Source organism: Plodia interpunctella, chromosome 18, assembly GCF_027563975.2.
Source record: "Plodia interpunctella isolate USDA-ARS_2022_Savannah chromosome 18, ilPloInte3.2, whole genome shotgun sequence".
NCBI classification, from domain to species: Eukaryota; Metazoa; Arthropoda; class Insecta; order Lepidoptera; family Pyralidae; genus Plodia; species Plodia interpunctella.
The window spans coordinates 6,065,473-6,087,806 of NC_071311.1; the positions used below are offsets into that span (position 1 = coordinate 6,065,473).

The 22,334-nt window shown below is 34.2% G+C and overlaps 1 protein-coding gene across 7 annotated transcripts in view; it reads right to left on the reverse strand.

Moving 5' to 3' along the window:
- Positions 1-22,334, reverse strand: part of Ih (I[[h]] channel) — a 179,860-nt gene that overhangs the window by 140,184 nt on the left and 17,342 nt on the right. For all 7 annotated transcript variants that reach the window (XM_053758179.2, XM_053758180.2, XM_053758182.2 and 4 more), the window contains exon 2: positions 13,529-14,008. In XM_053758179.2, coding sequence (XP_053614154.1) covers positions 13,529-13,575 — 47 coding nt within the window. In that variant the 5' untranslated portion in view covers positions 13,576-14,008. The remainder of the gene's footprint in view (positions 1-13,528; positions 14,009-22,334) is intronic.

Consider the following 22,334-nt stretch of genomic DNA (forward strand, 5'->3'; position numbering starts at 1 on the left):
AATATCATAAAGCGAAAGACAGTCTGTCAGTTCCGCTTTAACGCCTAAACAGCTGGACTAATTTTGATAAAATTTTATATACGCGTAATCAAAGACCCTCGATCAAACATTGGCCTCATCATTGTAATCACAAAAAATATAATTATGCATTCAGAAGTAACATGAAAATAACTATTCTACGCTGGTTAAGTCGCGGGTAAACAGCTACTTATATATAATACGAATTTTATATGAATGTCCAAATTGTCCAAATATTGACAATGTGTGACCTGTAACATGTGGTGATTGTGTAAGCTCGGTCGATATACGACATCTAGTCTAAAGTTCTCAAAGCCTGTAAACTGGTTTAATCTCTTTGAATCTAACAGCATAAATCTATAATTATGCAAACAAGCTTAGTGGATATACCTATAGTCTGACCTGACTGACATCCTTAATTCAGTTATTTCCCTACAATTCAAATCTGATATTTTCCAAATGTTAACAACACTATATACCTACTTTGATAATGACTGGAAATGAAGCTTGTGTGTTTCTAAAACTTATAATATCTAGCTATAAAATTTATGTAAGTATTTGAAATAAATCAGAGATGGTTTAGTATGAATTAATGTATTTTAAAAACAAATTAATTATAACAGTCTAAGAAAATATGATAAAAAAGGAAATGTAAAAAAAGCTAAATCCTTTATTTACTCACAGATCATAACATGACATTAAATTATGGTATTTACCTATATCAATTAAATACTGTTGTAATAATTACCTATATCAATTAAATAAAACAATACTGTTGAGAAATAGTTCTTTCGGCGTTTCTTTTCAGCAAACTGTCATCCTGTACTTCCAAATAGTTTGTAGTTACAACAATTTTAATATAAATGTATAATGGTAGTTATTAAAATTATAGAAAGAAAATAGTTAATCGCTTTTGTATTGGCATGGCATGAGTAGAAAGTGAGTGAATGTAGAGGAACAAAACAAAGGCCAAGGAGAACACATCAGGTAAACTAGTTCGATGTTCGCTATATAGAAATATCTGTCTGGCGTGGATCCAAGCGGAACGCTGGCGAGTTGCGGCGGTATGGCCATTATTATACAAACTTTGAGGAACTTTGTATTATAGGCTCACTTTCACAAGCAACATTTTTAATTTAAACTAGAAGCTTATGAATTTTAATATTTCAGAGTAGTTAGAACAAGAAAAATAGTGAATGTTTTTACTACACCTATCAAATGTGATTTTTTGTTCAAATCAAATCCGCGTTCACAGGTATGTAGATGTTACACAAAAGAATGAGCTTATCTATGTCCCGCCATGTGACATAAGAAATTTATTTAGATACGTTACGTCAAAGTTACAATATTATTAGTTACGCGAATTAATTCGAGTATCATGAAATTAGAGGTAAAAACAGTAAAGAATATCAAGTGAGCAAAACGTATGTAAATATCTTTGTATATTTTGCTTTGTGACCTCTGTTTCGCCTCACTTGAACACGAATAGCATCGCAAACCGCCGCTCTTGCAACATTCAATCGCTTCGATCGTCTGGTGAGGGTAATTCACTAGATGATTTACACTAGATTATTTGAAAACAATCACCTGGGAAGTCTTAAATGATATGTAAACGACTTTCGATAAGTTTCGATGTAATGCTCAAAACATCAAAACAAACTCACACATCGTAATACAAAGCTTGTACTATCGTTTATTTTAGAATCGATGTCGACGACACGGTGTCTAGCGCCTCTATTTCCATTATACCTCTGAGATTAGACTTGTAGAAACTTATAAATATAGAGAATTAGCAAATCAATTTCCGAAAACAATATTTTATTAAAATGTTTGTTAATGTTAATAGATTTATTTCGCTTAGTTTTATAAACTCTGCTCTGAAAATTTGGCCGATGTTCAGAATGTCAAACTGCATATGTAGTTTTCCCATTCACATGCCTGTTTCTGATGGGACTAATAAAATGTGGCTTTATAGTCAGAAGGCCTTCTTTATTACACGAGTACTCTAAAAAGGAGGGTAATATTTCAAGCTTCAGTGTGTATGTGGAAATGTGAATTTCTTTATTTCACAATAGCTTTTCGATTATTGAACAGAAATTTTGAATTTCTGTTTATTTTATAGATAAATCCGTTCGTAATGAACAAATAAACAAGTGACATCGAAAGAAGGGTGTTTTGACACAAAAATTCGTATCCTTCAACTAAAACGAGCTATTATACGCTGTCTCATTTACATACAGTTCATAGATTTCAAGAAGTGGGCCCTCATACCACACGCTTTTCATTATGGGAGGTTACTAACCTTCCTTACTGAAATAAAATTAATACAATTGTAAGAAATATGCAAACGGTAGAGGTATATCAAAATTCTACCTTGCATATAAACTGTCATAGAAATAGAAAAAAAAATGAATAATGATAACTGTAGCATATGTATTTTATATGCTATAGTATAGTATTGTATTGCATAATTCTTCACTTGTAAAATTAATCTAGAATAAAAAAACACTCAAAGCAAAATACAATCAGACGAACTATTCAAAGTTAACAAAGCCGCTGTTTAATCCTAATAGAGCGGCTCCACGCTTTTTTGTTTCAATCAGACGTGCATTAAAACAAGGGGAAATCCACTCTTTGTTCCAAACGCGCTGCTCCATGTATGCGGGACACGAAATTTAGCTAAATTGGAGGTAAAGTTCAATTCTTTGAGATACGATGTTTATTTGCTCGTATCCAGACGTGCAGTATATTGCGATTCGTTACATTTGAGTTTTAAAAGTTCAATGCAAGAATGTATCTTGAAATTTTAAAAAAGGAAAAACTTTAAATCTTTTCAGCATGTACAAAAAAACATCGATATAGAACAATATTTAGGGGGGAAAATGGTTTATCTTCCTATATGGGCGATAAATGGCCGGTAGACATTCCTCTTAACATTATTATCGACTTTAAACTTCTTCTTTTAGTTTAGATTTCCAATCCATAAACGCTACACCATTGGATACTAAATTCTTTCTTGCCATAACCACTTCGAGGGCTTCATCAGAAGCTACCTGAAATTCAATTCAAATCAACCCGAGTAGGTGTTAGGGCACTCAGGAGAGGCGAGCAGATAAAAATCTATTTTTTACTGATATCTATCAAGATATTAATTAATAGTTTTAGAAAATCATTCTCAAGAAGACTCTTCATCAAAATTCAGTCCTTAATTTTAAATTCCAAATAAATTTTATATGTAACAGACATAAATTATGGTCATCTGGAGTATACAACTTGTTATTGGACAAACATAAGATGTTAACTTAAAATAAACTTATAAAAGCGATAAGCCTTCTTAATGTGAACACAACAAAGCTTGCATAAACTAGGTATACTCCTATGTAACAGCTACAGAATTTTAATAAGCAGAATGCAGTTGTTACCAACCATCAAATTCCCGAAGTTGATAATTAAAAAGTGAAAATTGGAAGCGGCCAGCATTTTACTCCGTAGCAGCCAGATAACCTGTCTTGGCGGGGTGCCAGTTGACATCTGGGTCATACGATAGCCCGTTGTATTTCAAATGTTTCAAGTTTATTGTTTTTTACATCATTTGGTAATAAACTGAGGCTTGGCGCCGGTTTGATAACAGCTGTCTCGCTATATCAGCCTCAACATTGCTTTTGGCCTTTTGTGTTTCTCACGTTTTATCAGCGTGGTTCGGTGGTGTCAGTGTTTTTGACCCAACAAATATGATGGTTCCTCTAACAAATTCAAAATTCATTATTCAATTTAGGATAATATACATCATTTATTGAAGTCAAAAAATTACTTAAACTAAGTCTACTGCCGACTTCCAAAGCGCAGGTGAAGAAGAAGCGGCGCAACAAACTTCACCGTTTCAAACCAAGGACGTCAATTAACAAATGTAGGTCTTATACACACCATGTCATTTAGCACAGCTACAATAAAAGGCGTACAGACGTCAAGTTAGAAGGGAAAGTTATTTTCGTTTTTTGTTAAGTACAGGACTGGACCATGGCGGAAACGCTTCAACTTTTCTGCCTCAGCTATACGTATTATCAAATAACTGCGTCTCCGTTTTGTACTTGCCTCGTGTTTGACCTCATACCATACTTATAATACACTACTTAGGTACAACTATTTTACAAAATTTAAATATATAGTCTAAAAAATTCAAAAAGCTATACCTACTTCCAGATTTTTTGCAGTGCTTGAATCGGTCAATCAATAAATTTGTTTTACTATTATTAAGAATTACTACTGAAAGATATTTATGCAGATACCACCTGTAACTTCTGAACAGAGAATGAAAGAAATCCATAGAAATAAATTTTGTGGAGAAATGGAGATTTTACTTCAATTATTTTCTTGGAAGAAAAATTCATGTGGGCAAAGCCGTGGGCAAAGGCTAGTAAGAAAATAAATTTCGAATCTTATTCTTCTTTGCAATACTAACAGAGTTTTTCTATAACAATAATACCAAATCACTCTCTCCAATCTACCCGTTTTCCTGGCTGTTTCCGCAGCCATTGAGCGTCGGAGCCCAGTGTACGCTTCCCTACATTTACTTTTGCACTTCGCACGATCTTCGGTATCCGTAGTTGTCAGATACCAAATGTGAATAACTCAGTCAAATTCAGAGCTAGGTTTCTAGCCACTGGTCACGTAATACATATTTCATGACGTGGGCGTATTGATTAAATTATGCAATTTTGGCGTCCATCCAACGACAGTCGCCGAATGAACCTATTAGGCAAATGTAAATTGGCCACATTACACTTGTATAACTGACAGCAACGGATACCTTGACTACAGACTAATGAATATAGGGACCTTGATAAGTGCCGTTTTATGGTATCAGGATGTTTTTTTAGAAAATAATGTTTGGCTTAAATTTTTTTCAATAATGTCAATTTCAATAGGGATTGGACTAAAATGTACACATAATAATTATTACAACGTAAACTGGCGTCCTAATTATGATACACAACGTAGTGCAACGCTATGCGTGTATTAAATATAAAACGAATTTTAGTTGTTCGAAACTGCACTAGAAAAGTCCCAGCCTGAAGTACAAAATAATACTTTGCTTTTCAAACAACATGCTTATTATATTACCCTGTATTTAGCATATTTCCGTTTAAGTCCTCATTATAAGCTCATTACAAGGAATGTGTCTGCTCTAGTTAAATTCATTATTATAATATCAGAAGTGAAAACATAACTATAACTGGTTTCTTAGGACGTGAAGTTTCAAAATACATATTTGAGCGCAGCATAAGTATAAGTGGGTAATAAAGGATACATCCTTTATTACCCACTTATACTTATGCTGAGTCCTACAGGACAGAAAACAGTGGATGTGTATCACAAGTTAAGCAATTAGTTTTAGTTTTTATTATTTTATTTAGTTATACTTATTAAAAAAAAGCTTTGCTTAATTTACAACCGAGGTAAATGCCAAAATTAGTGAGATAATATCGCTATCTCTGTCGACGGTAAGTTTGGTTCACGTATAAATACTACGTATATCACCCCAAATTAGCATGGGAATTTTTTATTCCAAATATGTTATTGTATCCAATACGTGACAAAAAATTATGCCCGTGGAGTAAACCGTTGATGAGTTCCCTCGTTGGGAGCCGATACTGGTTGCCCAATCAGGTCATGCTTATCATATTAATGCATTATCATGGAAACTAAAACAACATGGCATAATTAGAAATAATTTTTCATTCAACTAATGTTTTAAGTTTCATTAGCAAGAACCGAGAGGTCCTAAACGTAAACAAATAATACATTGTGACAGAATGAAAGCGATAAATTTAGGTGGGTGCACGGTCGCCGACCGCTCGCAAAAGTTAATAGCATACACGCACGTTTTATGGTGATCCTGCTTCATTAACGAAATGAAAATGACATGAACACTCGTACGAACACGACGGGTCACTGCTAAATCAACAGCCATTAAAATTTAAATATCAAACTGCATAAAGGCTAAGGACATTTATATATAAAGTGCCTTGACCTACCAAAACATGGATTCTCGTGCAGTATAGATCAATGACAGCGTAATTCTCATGTACAGGCGTATACTTCAAACGCGTCTTACCCGGTGTCCTAGATGGACTGCGGAACACTACACGAGGCGATTCGACGCGTGTGTTCCGGTGGCATTTTTATTTTTTTTCTAATACAAGAAAAAATATACGTCATTGCACTCACGAGTCCTAGAAAATAGGCCAGCAGCGAAGCTACTGATATGTCCATTAAGTCGTTATCACTGCGCTTTACGACATAATGGAACGTGAAATTAAAACTACACTGCACTAATTATACTCGTATATCCCTAGGTATATATTACGACTGATTTATTCCTTATATCGCTATTACATTCTTATGAACGTGGCTATTAAACACAGAAATATTTTTCTATTAAGCTCATTCAAACAAGCTAATCACATATTTATAGTTATTTAAATTTACAGAGTTTTGCTAGGAAATGTAATATTTTTTTCCTTTTAAACAATTTGAAATTTCATAACAAACTCATATTTTCCTACAAATTCTCTACGAAACGGCGAGATATTTCGTATGCTGTCACTTCACTTCGCAAACTGTATTTCAGTTGTGAAATAACAGTCTCATTCTTGCTGAGCGAGTGCCAAGGTCATGACGTCACCAGCGATGACGTCACCAGGTTTTCGCTATTCTTACCTAACGTGCCCTCGGTGAGCGACAAACGCAGGAAAACAACGCGACGTGGTGCGATGTGTCAATATCGACTACATGAATGTATTTACTTGTATTGTGTACCCTCTTTGTCACTTTAATCAGTTATACAAGCACTCGCTTAACATACATACTAGATAAGCGATAGAATAGTACAAGACGCGATGTGACAGTGTTATAATCTCTTAAGATTACAGCGACTACATACACCACAAGTAAAACACAAACATATTCCTATCTAGTAAAACACAAATATATTTCTGATATTATAAGGCATCGTTACCGTTAGCGACAAAAGCAGCAAAGTTACGCCTTGCCGCTTTTGTCGCTAACTCAGAACACTTCGTAACTTATCACTTAAACCCACCTCTGTGAATCTAGATTGAATGAAACGTCTTAACGTTCATGGAATTCTATTTCGAGTGAACATGTTCCTAAATAATTAGGATTTGCTACCTTACCTTTGTATAAGATGTATGAAAATGTATGAACAAATCTATGTAGTTTGCTTTTGTTCCCAATATTTTAAACCATGCCGAGTACACACTATCAACGAAATCGGATCACCATTCCTATGCAATGCTCATGCATTGCGTAGTTTATATGAGTGATTTTATTTGTCGCAATGAAAAACCAACAATGTATGTCAAATCATATCATATGAATCTAGTTCAATTTTATCATGATCACATAGGGCTTAGCCTATGATCCATTAAATTTATTATTATCAACATTGATAAATTCGTAGGTAATAGAAAATTGCGTTTATCAGTAACGTTAAGTGTTATGATATTACATCCATTAATTCTGAAGAGGATCCGATGACATGAGTTAAGCTAACTTATCATCTTGCAGTTAACGTAACGTAGATTATAAACATGAAACCTGGTGTCAATTCTACCAACGTCCGTTTCAGTACTTTTTACTTTTGTTTAGTTTCATCTGTTCCGTTATTTGTATGTAATCAAGTATAATTTCCCTAAAATCACTATTTTGAACAAAAACAACCAAAATTAAGGCTTCTGCCAGTGATACTACAAAATGGACGATATCTTCCCAAGAAAGCTGGTCTGCAGGGAGAGAATGGTTTTAGCATTAAGTTCGCGGTTTATTTATAAGTGTTATAATTGGAATAATAAAGTTTAATAAATAAATACATAATTAAAAGCCATGGTAAGAGGATATTTGTACTTATAATTAAAGAGAAAGGTACTTATAATTAGAACAGGCGCCGATAATAGTCATTAATATTTAAAATAAATACAATCTAAGAACTGTACATACTTTTACAACAAGTGTATTAACTCTTTTATCAACGTTATTCTTTTATTTACCTTAACCGAATGACTTTATATGGCTTTAAATATATTAAGTGGCTTATCGGTGCCTGTATCATAATTTATATGGACAAATCACACATATTGAGGGAGCACCAAAGTAAGTTCTAGACTTGTGTTATGTGATACAAACACGATGATACACATACAAATGTATACATAGATACTATCGGATTTGATGTCAAATTAAGGGCAGAAATAAGAAAGGCCTAGTATCCTGTCCCATTCAACTCACGTACTGTATTTTGACGTAGTTAAGCCCGTTTCAGGGAGCCAATAATGTTGCTATTTTTGTACAATAGCGCCTGGGCTATTGTGCCTTGTAAGATGCTGTTCTGATTTTGTATATATACTTAAACATTATAATGAGACTTTTCGTTGTATAACTATTAAGACTGGGCAACATATATGTATAAATCAACATCTATATCTATCTATACATATAGTAAAACTGTAAGTAGGTTAGGTTAGTCTGTATCCTACTGTATCTGTGTCTGTACATAGAAGATATTAATGAAAAATAATTATGGGGGATTTAGATGGGATAGAAACCAAAACATTTTTTATTAAATCTTTGGCTGTTTTTCTGTCTGTTTGTATGTTTGTACGCGCATCACGTAAAAACTACTACTGTGGTATTTGATGCAGACTCACAGCTGTATAGAGGATAGTCTAACTTAAAATCTGGTATGGGTTACATCGCGATACGAGGCTTAGAACTCGAGATATTGACAATAATTAGTTGTTACCGGACGCACGAAATTAACGTGGGTGAAGCCGCGGTCAAAAGCTAGTAAAACAATAAATGCATTTTTATATATTAAAGTTAGCTAATGTTCTTGGATTGAACTATCATATAAATCGTGAAGAAATAACAAACTCACATGTATAATATTAGTTAGGAAATTAGGATGGTTATTATAAACAATCACATCAATGTAAAATTGCCTTAATATAATATCACATACATTTGCATGTCGCAGGTTGTTATTATTTGTTCAGTCGTTTGTATGTGATTGTATGGAGTTAATAACAATTAATTCCAACTGAATGGTGAATACGTGTAATTGAATTTCGAGTAAGTGCCACTAAAACTGTAATCGTTGCCAATGTATAAGTGGATGTGGATTTAATGTATAAGTGTAATACAAATGTCAACATCGTCACACTTTGGCGAACAAAATGTCGCTTATCGTGCGCTCTAAAAGGACTTGCTACCACGTAAGTACTCAGAGGTTGTATAATGAGCTCCATGGTTTTTATGGTTTTGTGGCGTGGATCTACCACGCCACAGGTGGAACAAAGATGACATATAAAACTGACTCATCAATGTGGGTTAACTCAAACCAAAAATTTCCTGGATATTCGAATTTGGTGGGTGATTAATGTAACATGACTAATGTCTGGTACATTATTCTATTCATACTTAATTTTTTTTGTCCTCATTTATTTTTGTCCTCAATAATTTTTGTCCTCATTTATTTATTTATTTATTTATTTATTTATTTTCAATGCGACTGATGAGACATTGCATCAATTAACTTTGACGTTAACTTCAATATGCGCAGAAAAACGCAAAGTGCGCCATTTTGTCTAAACGTTGGCGGCGCGCAGGTTAAATCAGCGGCAAAGATTAATGTTGCAACTCACTCTAAAGCTGTCTGATAATTTAATCGTCATAGTTTAATGATTTCATGGAACAGAACTGAAATTTGAAATAATTTTAAAAAACGAACAGTTTCAGATAAAAGCAACGTCATTATGATACGATATTAAAAATGTTTTTTCAGCTTCTCAAAAGCGGTATTCACATTTATTTTTTATAAATGTCATCAAAATTAAAATTCAGAGCAAATATTTTGATTTTTGCCAAAGATGAAAATATAAAAACATAGAAAACCTCACTTTAAGCTAAAAAGTAACAAACACATTATCTCTATCATCTGAGCGTTTTCACAGGTTTTCACACAGCCTTTGAGCGTCAGAGCCCAGTATCCTCTAAAATATAATAATAACGCGCATTCTTAGAAACGTTAAATCTGTCAAGCGGTGTCTGTAAGCGGTGTGTGTTTCGCGCCCTAGAATAGAGGCATTTCATGTGCACCCATGGACTGGCAACTAACGCCAAATATATATCGAAAACCTTGACGAGCAGTCGATCGATCAAATTTGTAAGGTTTCTTGTTAACCCCGGGCTTCAAGGCGTCACAGCCGCGAATGAAACCGGGTACATGCGACCATTAGAGGGAGATATATTATAGGATCTATATTATAAGGTTATATCGGCTATTGGAGTCAGCTTTGATGCAAATAAGTTCCCGACTGCACTGCACACATTTCAAATGTCCCACAAACACAATAAAACTTTTAATAACCTCAAAGTAGGTTAAACTCAATGCCTCATAGTTTGTATGTTCAGGAAGTACATCCTACGCGGTTTCAAATCCACTTTGTGGTATGACCCATGCTTGGACTAAGCCAGCTTTGTTTAATGAAAGTCGTCTTTAAATCCGTCAGAATACAGTTTGAATTTGAATAGGAATAATGATTCGTAGCTACCCTTGAGCTACGGCGTAGGCGCGCTACGGATCTGCATAGTCTCCGTTTTCAACACGTGCATATGATATTATACGAATACTTTGAATAGGTACTTTAATGTTTGTTATTTCACATGTAACTTAATACACTTTTCGAGTTGATTATACAAATGTGGATAATAACAACGAGGATTACAATTCCAACAAGCCATTATTAGATATAGAACAGACTGCATATTTTATCACAGCCTTGAATAAATAGATATATGATACATGTATAAAAATCAGAAAATTATATCAGGTTTATACGGTATACAAATTTTATTTAGCAAAATCTTCATGTCTAAGACAACAAAAAACTAACGAAAAAAAAAACAGTATTAGTCAAGGTCGTAGCACTGTCTACGTCGCAGCAAAGTGTTACGACGTTGACTTAATACCAGGTTTTTTTTATATCAAGATTTTGCTAAATTAAATACTTTAGGAATACTTACAGTCCCATGTTTATACATATTTGCATGTGTAACATTTGTAAAAAGGAATATTCATTTGTACACAAAACGTAATAGTAGTAGATATCCTGACAAAGTATGTTGTCCAATAAGTACATCTGGATATTTCCATAACAACTGCGTATTTCAGGCACCAAGATTACCAAATAACATACTGTCGTTAAGTTATGTACAGTTCAAACGTTGTGTCCTTAATTTGCTAAAAAAGGTATATTATAGTATTGACGAATATCTCTCTGACATTTTATAAATTGGTATTTTTTATTATTATTTTTATATATTTGAAATTGATATAAAATTATTATATTGAATTGTATAACTGAATTGAAATGGAATGTGCACATTACTTGACTTATTATCTTACACTTAAAATTTTAATTTAATTTTTTATTAAAATTGTATCTCAGTATTGCATGCCGAAAGGTAAAATGTAGCGGTACTATTTCTATCTATATAAAATCACCGTGTTACTTACATTTGCAATAAATAATTTGATTTGATTTGATAAAAGTTGCTTCGGCGTAGGCAGTGCTACGAATCTCTTGTCTGTAAGTGTTTCATATTGCTTAGTGGCGGCATATTTATAACTATTGTGTGTTTATTCATAATAATGGTTGAAAATTTGTCATAAAACAAAGTAATGAATATCGATTTTAGTAATTATATTCAAAGTAATTGATAACAGGAGAATTCTTCTGAATTATTTATCTTTATTACTTACTATCTACTGTATTTGGACATTTTCCATCTAGGACAAAAATAAATTCAAGTAAATAATTGTCAATTAGACTTCCTCGATACAAGCTTGGTATGAGGAAGTCACCATAAATCTTAGCTCTCTACAGAATATGTACCTATATTGAAATAATAAAATATGTTTCATAAAAAATATTTCATAGAAGTTGTAGCTGTATTGCAAATCCTATAATACTATGTATGTATGGTAATGAATGCGATTCCAGCTAAACTAGTGACGTCACTAACGAATCTTTGATCTAAACCACGCTCTGATCGGTGGACCCGCGGACCGCTCAACTCCTATTAGTTAGTTTTAGTTTTCGGCCATTACGTTTATTGGAACTGCTGCGCACTGAAAATGAATCGTACAGTCTACATTACATAAAGTTACCCAAATTCAATGAAAATTCGTTCTTATTACCGTGACTTAAATGGCCATGCAACTAACATGAGGTCGTCTGTACATTAGATTATAGAGGTAATAATTGTGTTGAATTAGTTTATGCATAATTAATATCACCAATCGTTAAAGTTTAATTCACAGAACTAGGTACAGTTCTGTAATTTAGTGAAGTGTATTACATAATAATTTTAATTCGATCAAAAATGAAATAAATAATTCTAATTTTAAAAAGCGAACCGAATAAAATACTTATAATTCTGCTTTTGGAGAGTATTGGGTCAGAGCGTAGTGGTTTAATGTATGTTAATTAATGTCTATGTATCCAAATTAGTATGCGAGAGACTCGTGTGCATCCAAAATCAATTATACAGCTGTACGTTGCTTAGTTGAATTCAAACTCAAACATAATTGAAAAATTGAAAGATACGTAATATTTTTTTACGTTCGTTCCTTACGTTAGTTATACACAATACGTAATATTGTTTTACGTTCGTGCACACAAGAGATACGGGCATGCCTGGCACCTATATCTTATGGTAAAAGCGAAATTGATATACGTCATATTAATATTACTAGTATACTGTGTGATTTCTTACATTGGCATTATTTTATCTACGTCAGTTTTTTCTCAGTCGATGGTACTGAATAACTTTTCGTATGAAAGCAACCTTGAAATCGCGAAAAATTTCGCATTTTTCCTAACTTAGGTATTTAATTTTGTATAGAACAGCTGTTTTATTGTCGCAATTTTGGAGTTACTCCCATACGAAAAGTTGTTTAGAATCATGAACTGAGCATATAAACGAAATATTGCCAATGTATAAAAAGTCACCCTGTATTTTGTTTACTATTGGGAGTTCAAATACCCAAGATCCTCATTCATTACAGCCTATTATAGTTCCCCGCTGTGCGCTACTGGATGTAACTCATTTGGTCGGCTATATCTATATAAATATACAAATAGTTACTATTATAACATTATTCAGGCTTCACGAGTGCTATAGTCATAGCCACATTAATTCATTGACCACCGTTAATGCAATGGGCAATGCAGCTCGTAGCAATCCTGCATAACTCCTTGAAGGATGTGACTGGACTGTCCTGCTGTACCTAATAGGGTATGTTTGCAGGACGTTATGTAAGCATACACTTATATCCTCCTGTACTCGACGAATTGACAAAAGTTTAGTATTTGTTTTTGCAGAAGACCTATCTGAATTACATATAATAAATATACCAAAAACTTACGTGTTGTTAGCAGACGAGAGCCGCCGGTGCAGGCTGCGCAGCGACATGGCGTACCCCTAGCAGGGCGGGCTGCCGCTGCCTTTGCCGCGCGGCCGGCGCAGTGCGCGCGCGCCGAAGAACGCGCCCTCCTCGTTGCAGGACTGCGACCGCTGCGAGGCCAACATGCCGGCCGCGCGGCCTAGCGCGTGCAGCGGCCTCACGCGCGCGCGCCTCCCCCACCCGCACCCCCCCACCACCTCAATCTTGCTGCCCGTCGCGCTCGAAATGTTGTGAGCGGCAAAAAAACGCTCGCATCAAAATCCTTATGCAATTATCACACGCGCGATGTGAATTCGATCGCGACGCACACTTCTTGGCACTTGTTGTTACACTAATATTAACTAACTATTATTATAATTGATTTATTTATGAAGGCGCTTCGTCGGTTGCTCGATTTGTTTTGACTAATTATTGTTTGAGGTTAGCTTCGTGCTGGTATATCTGAAACAAATTAGAATCTATAATTAGATCATCGGCTCGTTTCACCGGGAGCGAATGAATTGGAAGGAAATTGGAATTGATCGACCCGGCTATGATCGAATTAGAAGCGTGGAAATTAATTTGGTAAACAATTGTCCAGTGATAGCTAATTTGGTGGCCGTACTTATTAGAAAACTTATTAAAACTATATTTACAAAGAGATATTGTAAATCTTAAATGGCGGTACCATCGGCACAAAGTCAATATCATTTATCCATGGTATTAGTAGATACTCCGATACCTATCTATTAATTCCATGCATTTATCATGGCTGGAAACTTTGTCATTGTCAACGTCAAATTATGTTCTTTACTTCTCTTATTTTAGTGCTGCACTCTAGCGTGCTGCGTAGTAACTGTATCTGTTTTCCAAGGCGATTTTCTTTGGCGAAATTGAAACAAAATCTTGTCTTTTCTGGGATAAAAGAAAATGTGAAGTTAGTGGATACTGCACGGGACATGAAACTGTTTGAAAGTGCTCGTCTTTCTTTTCCTACGTAAATTTATTTTGCTCGTGTTTTCCTTGATTATGATGTAAAAATACAATCCATTAAAGAAGTGCATCGCATGATTATCGAATACTATGTGAAATCATAAATAAACCAAAGCTTCATTATAATTAAATAATTTTGTTTACGCTTGCAAGCAGCAAATTTATTGTACAATTTTTTATATTATTAATTATTTAAAAAACCATAATCCAAACATATTCGGATTATGTAATATTAACAAACGCGATTGCGAAGTTCAGTTTAAATACATATCAATCTATGACTAAACCCGTCTTTGCAGAGCATAAACATATATAGCACGTAAGTACACTCAAATTATAACATCCATAAGTCGAGTTCCCAAACACAGTGACCTATTTTGTAACTCGCAACAAGCTAAGTCGTCCACACGAAGTGTGGGATTAGAGGCTCTCAAAGGATTATCTCACGATCCAACTGACCGTTTCCATAAAACTTCCCCTCTTAGAAAAATACACAGAACTAATTAAATACATAGATATTACGTCGAAAGATGTAATTACGTCAAAAAGTATAAAACATTCCAAGTAGTGTGAGACGGTTGTTCAAACGAAATTAACAAAAGTTGGATAACTTGTTTGTATCTCGTTCACAGTCCAGGCTATCTTTTATCCAGGTTATTAAATCTAAAGTTTGAATGAAGTTTAATGTCGCAAACTAACCGATTCATTATAATTTCAATTGTGCCAATACTTAGACAGTATATACCTGTTTTTTACAAAACTAACCCACTAATAAAATCCACAAACAATATGTTCAAATTGCCGCATCTATGATATAAGGCATGCAGTGATATAAGGCTATTTTAAATAAACTCACTCACGACTAAAAAATAAAGTTACCGCCCGACGGATTTTAAAAGCCACTTAGGTGCAAAAGCGCCCGGTACAAAACCTACAAGATACACATAGCTCTTGCCTCTCTGAAATTAAAGGTTTGTGCACATTGAATTGCTGTACAACACTTTAGCTGCATGGTTGTATAGAACTGTAAACCATGCGTGTATACAAGCGTGAACACGTCCGTTAAAATTTCAACAATTTTACTGTCACGACCATAGCGGATACGCATTCGGTGTACGGGCACGGCCACGGCACGGCTCTTAAATAGGCGGCTTATAAAAATGCAATTTGCAACTGAATTCGCCCAAAAATCAAAATGTAAAAATAAAATCTCAAATATTTATCATTAAGCAGAAGCGATTTTACCGCGAATTACGCTGGAAACAACACAAGTTTCATTTCACGGCCTATTCCGCCGTTTCCCGTTCGAATATAAAAATGAAAATGAGAGGGTTTCATTGCAAAATATTAAAATCGCCAGACGAAAAGTGCGGCCTTTTAATATGTCCAGTTTAATTTGAACCGAAAAATGATCCCTGTGAGACCATTCTACGTTGATTGGCTGAAGTTGGTCAGGTGGTGGAAAACCAATTAGTACACACCTAATCTAAATATAATCTAATATGGGATACAGTGCTTGATAGGTTGCAGAAATTAGACCTTCACAGGTACTTTTTCACGTCAAATTTTATATTAAATAGTAATTTCTCACAAGCTACAAACTATTGGCATTTCGGAATTCAAGTCAAATAAGAACACCAATTTTAAACTAGATGAAAGTGCGATCAGCTGATGGTCAATTTGAATGGAAAAGAAAAAATATCACTTTATGCTACCTTATTTAAATATCTCCTCTATATCGTGACCTGGCGACTTTGAAACATATTCAACCCATAGTACATACATTTACACACATGGCCTGTGTGTGTATATCTATGTACAGTCGACTATGGCCAATAGTTACCATGTACGGATCTTTATGTCACGGTATAAAAGGCGAATCTGAAATAAATTTGAGTAGATTGATGTGCTAGCTGTACATTAAATGCACCTTTTAGCTGTTTTAACGAAATCAAAAAAACATTATGAATTTGTGCTTAGCTTAAATTTTTAAATAATACTCGAATATAGAAAAGTATATTCTAGTTTTGTCCAACAATCAGCATCAGTTTAGACGTACGTATTTATTACGTAATTATTTTGTTTTATTAATTAATTTCGTTTAATTTAGCGCATATTTTATTTTATTTTTGGGTGCTAAAACAAAAAATAAATCTTTTCCTCCTCGTGTTGATTGCTAAGTATTCAAGTTTATAGCCGTTTCGTCAGTTTATAAACGCTAAACGGAGGAACGTTATAATATAAAATGAGATCCCACGATAAATCGGATCATTAACCAGCGTTTAATAAATTTTTGTTAACATCTGTGGAAGATTTATGAGTATTTCATGCAAGGAAGGGCTGAGAAAGCAATACAATAAATGTCATACACAATGCTAAATGTTATCCTTTCCATAAGAAAATATGGAAAATATTATTTGGTAACCCAGAGACGTGCTTTCATTTTGATACATTTTACCCTTTACGTAAATGAGGGGTATTATAAGTTTAACATGTGTATACTTTTGACTGCCTGGTGTAGGATATCATAGCTGTTAATAGAGGTACTATGTATTGGAGCTATGTTAATGCAATTTATCATAAAAGGACACACCGTTATGTTCGCTTAATGTGTTATCCTTAACTTACATTATTTTCATTTAGTCACAGATTTCAAAAATCTACAGTGTCAACTAAAAATCAAAAAATCAAAATCTTTATTTCCGTACCATGGTTTACATGAGCATATTAAATAATTACCTGTGTTAGGAGAGAAAACTAAATAAATAATAAAAAACTAAATAAATCCCAAAACGTTGAATCCATTTTTGCACATAACATTTTCCATAATAATCGGGGAATGCTATTGCCCAGCAGTGGGATATCAACAGCTAGAAAAATAATATATAACACATAGAAAATGTACTAATCCCAATTATAAATCTTATTCAAAATTATACGATCCCATAAGCCAGAGCTCAGCCTATACACCGTGCGTGAAATATCACGTATAACGTAAGCACGGTTTAATTAATTTTAAACCATCATTAAGTTTTTACCAAATCGTAATAACATGTTTTTGCTAATAAACTTTTATTAATTAAATAAACCTATAAATTGTATATAATAACCTATAAATTGTATATAGTAAACTAAAATTGGGTACATAAAAATTATACAATTATAGAACAACTAAATTGACATAAAATTAAACCTAAAGTATAAATATTAAATTAATTTAATTTAAAAAATTATCCTACATTGCCATCGTTGTGCGGTAAAGTTAAGAAGGCTGGCGACATTCCCACTTTGTATGGCCAAGCTCAACCAAAATAGCCACCAGCCCTTCTGTCCCTAGAGATATCGACCAGGCGTGCGGAAATTTATTCGCAAAAGGTTTTTGCATTCGCACTCCAAGGTTCAAGGGTCTCCACAGCAAAAGGCGCAAATCATTTTATACATGTTTTGTTAATGTTTTTATAGGAAACATTACGTTTTATAATTAATTTTCTTTATCAAAAATGAATCTAATCGCTAAAAAAGTTCACAATAAAACGAAGCAATGTACATTTATTCGTCGGCATCTGTCTGAGTTCGCCGCTAGTGCAGAGCCGGCATCAAGATCGTGTTTCGTCAATCATCAAAAGGATCAATCATTCAGAGCTTAGTCCTGATTTACTGTCTGACGTGCAATTTGCTAAGCTAACATGTTTTGCTTGTTTTTTTGCTTAGGTTAATACTTTTAACACTTTTTGACGTTTAAGATCGCAAGATATACCTTATTGTCTTTCTATATTATCTTTCTGTCGGTTCGCCATAAACTCAAATGCGGACAGTACGGATTTTCATGTGGTTTCCACCAATGGACAGTGTTATCCTGAGGAAGGTTTAAGACTACAATTTATTATGTTTTAACCCGAGAGAAGCCGGGCGGGACGGGCCGCTAATATGATGATTACGTTAATTACGTTAATTTTAAAATTTGCTTTTCCTAATTTAGCTAGACAATGTAATAGCGTGAGAATCAGGAATTACCTAAAAAGGCAATTAATTTTTGTAAATAGTATGCACTAATATCTACACTAATATTAGATAACAATAACTAGATGAAATAGAACTAAACAAAGTTCTAAAATTCTTTCACGAGTACTTAATTTTAGGAACGGTAAGTATTTTTACTAAATACGGCACGTGCGATACTAATATCAGATTCAATAATATATACTTACATGTCTGATGACTATGACTATCTCAATCCCGCCTAGCAACTGAAAAATACATATTCTCCACGCGACGGTCCCCAAAGAATCCTATTAGTTATACAGATTATTACTCAATCTATTCACTATACCAGCAAAATACTCGATCAAAACCAATACCGAGCGTTCTATATAAACAAAACGATGCCCCTGGGGCGGTTCTTATAGCAGGATTTCTTTTTCAGGTAAACATGGCGTACTGAGGCTATATATCAGTCATAGCGAGGTGTACTTATACGCGTTTTACCCATGGGACACGGCAGATACATTACTGTTACTTGAAACGGATCGTGTAAAATCTTTAGATAAACTGAATAATTTAGCTATAGTAATGGGATCATAAGTAGCAATATTTTTAGGCATATTTGTGGTTAATTATTTATAGGGATTTGGTATTTATCTCTATAACCATAAAGCTAATATTGAAAATCAAATAATCTAGATATTAACTTTTTCATGGATAGTTTTCGATTTTCGGTCTTATATGTGTAACTACCTCCTTCTACTTCCTTGGTTTTAATTTTAGTAAGTTTTATATGAATTATTTTATAACCTTCATATCTTGGATCTTAATAGTATTTTTACAAATAACAAAATAATGTTTCCACCATAAAATAAAATTCAAGACATCTCGTAGACTGAGAAATGTAACCTTACACAAGGGTGGAAGTGCCAAATCTTGACACAGTTTTAAACGGGGCTCGGCACCTTCTCATCGATTTTTCTTCAAGTCTATTTCGGCAGCACTCGAGTGTCGTCCTAAATACGAGGCATTGTGTGAAGATTCGTCGCTTTTCGATGACACCGGCGCCGTGCCAACCAACCATTGTGGAGTTCACCTCACTACACTTGCACTCTGGCAAATTGCTCGACATTCTACGAAGGTATGAAGGTAAAGTGGCATTTTGATTATCTGTTGCTAGCTGTTAGAGGCGACAATTCAAGTCTAAATAAAACATCAACTATAAATAGTACTTTTGATTGTACAATTGGAAAGTGGACCCTGGCCTCCGGTGCTCAATGGCTACGGAAATTACCAAGAAAACGCTCAAATGAGAAAGAGAGGTAGCATGTTTCCATCTCTCTACACACACGCTCGTACTCACCGCAACTTAATTTGGCGGTATCGGCATTACTGCTAACGAGATTTGCGATATTAGGATGGTTGCACACTGGGTGAAATATACAACCGATAACAATTAATGTTTTTGAAAAAATGTTTACTGTTTACTGACATCGATAAGTATATTTTGTTATTGCAACATTGGGAAATTATTTAATAATATTATGGATTAGAGATTAGATTTCATATCACATTTCAAAAATTAATTAAATTTACTATATGAGTTACTCTTTGGATACTACTTACTTAAAAAAGGTTACTTCTTTCGAAAACTTTTCCTTTTTCGATCACAGTACACCAGATCGAGCTTACCGGATATCCATATCGAAAGAACCGCAGAATGAACAACAACAAAAGATAAAATTTAGATGTGCTAGATCAATGACGAAGGTCGAACCATAATATGATGACGATGATGTATGATGCTGAACGAGAAAAATGACTAGGTAAACTAAAGTCCTTTTTCGAACACCTTCCAGGGGCACGATTCTTGTTCAATCGCAACAAGTTCACATTCGTAAAAAAATGCTAAACTCGATTTTTTTTCGAGGGTAACACTTTTTCCTTATTTGCATAATATTCCAAATCGAAAAGTTATATCGTCTGACAACCGAAATTCGCTCACACGCTTCGAGTGCTATGGAGACACGTCCCAATATCAAACTTACACATACTAAATAAAATTGAAAAGCACAACACAAGAAGTGTTCTTCACTTTATCGACGCTTTGCCTCCTGCAAGCACACTTTAAAGTGTAGCCAAATGAACTCACTTTTCACTTCCACTGTAATATTCATTCGAACTGTGCATATTTTCCAACATTTTTAATTTCCATTCCTAACTTTCCCGGCGCTTTATCCGTGTCGATACGTCTATTCGTGTAATCACATTTTCACGGAGAAATAAATAACGCAGTACCGATTTCGTTTGATTGACCTACAATGCAACGTTTAAATTTTCTACAAACTTGTCTAAACTTTACAGCGATCGAATTGAGCCAGCCAATTCTAAATTATACTAAATTTTTGATGAACTTTTCCAGAAATAAATTAAATACTATGTATGTATCCTGAAACAATACAATTTTAATACATTATAAAAGTCTCTTCACATAGTTTGAGGTTCAAAATTAACAGGTTCGAAGCCAGGGCGGGGCGGTAGTTAAAAATTAAGTACCTACAAGCTTCGACTTGTTGTCAGGAATGCGGTGTTATTTTCCCCGCACGACAGGATGCGAGCATAGCCATTAATCTTCCACATCCACACGACATACGATAATAATTACATATATATACGTAATATTAGCTGTATTTTGTATAGCAGTGCCACACGAGTATTGACCGTTATATTTCATTAAAAATTGTAAATAGTGCTTAAAATATTTATTTAATACTAGATGTTACCCGGGGCTTCGCTCCCGTGAGAATTTTGAGATAAAATATAGCCTAGAGCAATCTTGGATAATGTACCTTTCTAATGGTGAAAGAATTTTTGAAATCGATTCGGTAGTTACCGAGATTACCAGACTCAAACTCACAAACGCTTACCTCCTTATAATAATAATAGATGTTGCCCGGGGCTTCGCTCCCGTGGGAATTTTGAGGTAAAATATAGCTTTAAGCAATCTTGGATAATGTAACTTTCTAATGATGAAAGAAATTTTTAAATTTAACAGTAGTTTAGGAGATTACTCGCCTCAAACATACAAACTCACAAACGCTTATTTCTTTATAATAATAATAATTATTATAGATTACATATTCACAAACAGCCCCCTGCCCGGCTTAATACGCATGGTCTTGTAGACTGTTTTGTATGCATAATTCGTTAATAAATTGTCTAAACAACAGTGGAAACTGTATAAAAATCCGTGGTGTAAAGATGAAAGCTTGGAAATAGACAAGAGCGACTTTGTTTTATACTATGTAGTGATAAAGGACATTTTATACTTAATTTCTAGGATATGATAATGATTATAAAGGACATAATGATAGGATAATCAATTATGGACAATAATGGACATGTAAGTAGTTAAATACAAATATATATAATAAACAAGATCCGCTTTATAAGACACGGAAAAATAACAGTTACGACGCAATTCCACCAAATGATTCCGCCTATTATGCCTCCCCATTTCACACATAAAATATGTCTGTTTTGTGCCCTCTTCATGTCAAAACCAAGAGTACCTTTTTGCCCTGACAAGCTGTGTTATTAACTTATTATGGGCTTTAACTAGCCTTTGTATGAAGATTTTGTTTCCATGAAAAAAATCTAGTGAGATTCACTAATTACGTGTATACCCATAGAGCTTTACCAGTTACGGGAACATTACGGGATCTGACGTGTCTATGGTCAATAAGACATTTCCTCCGCCATTTTGCTATTGCGCAAGCGAGTGCTAGGCACGCCAGGGTCCCATCCCAACCCA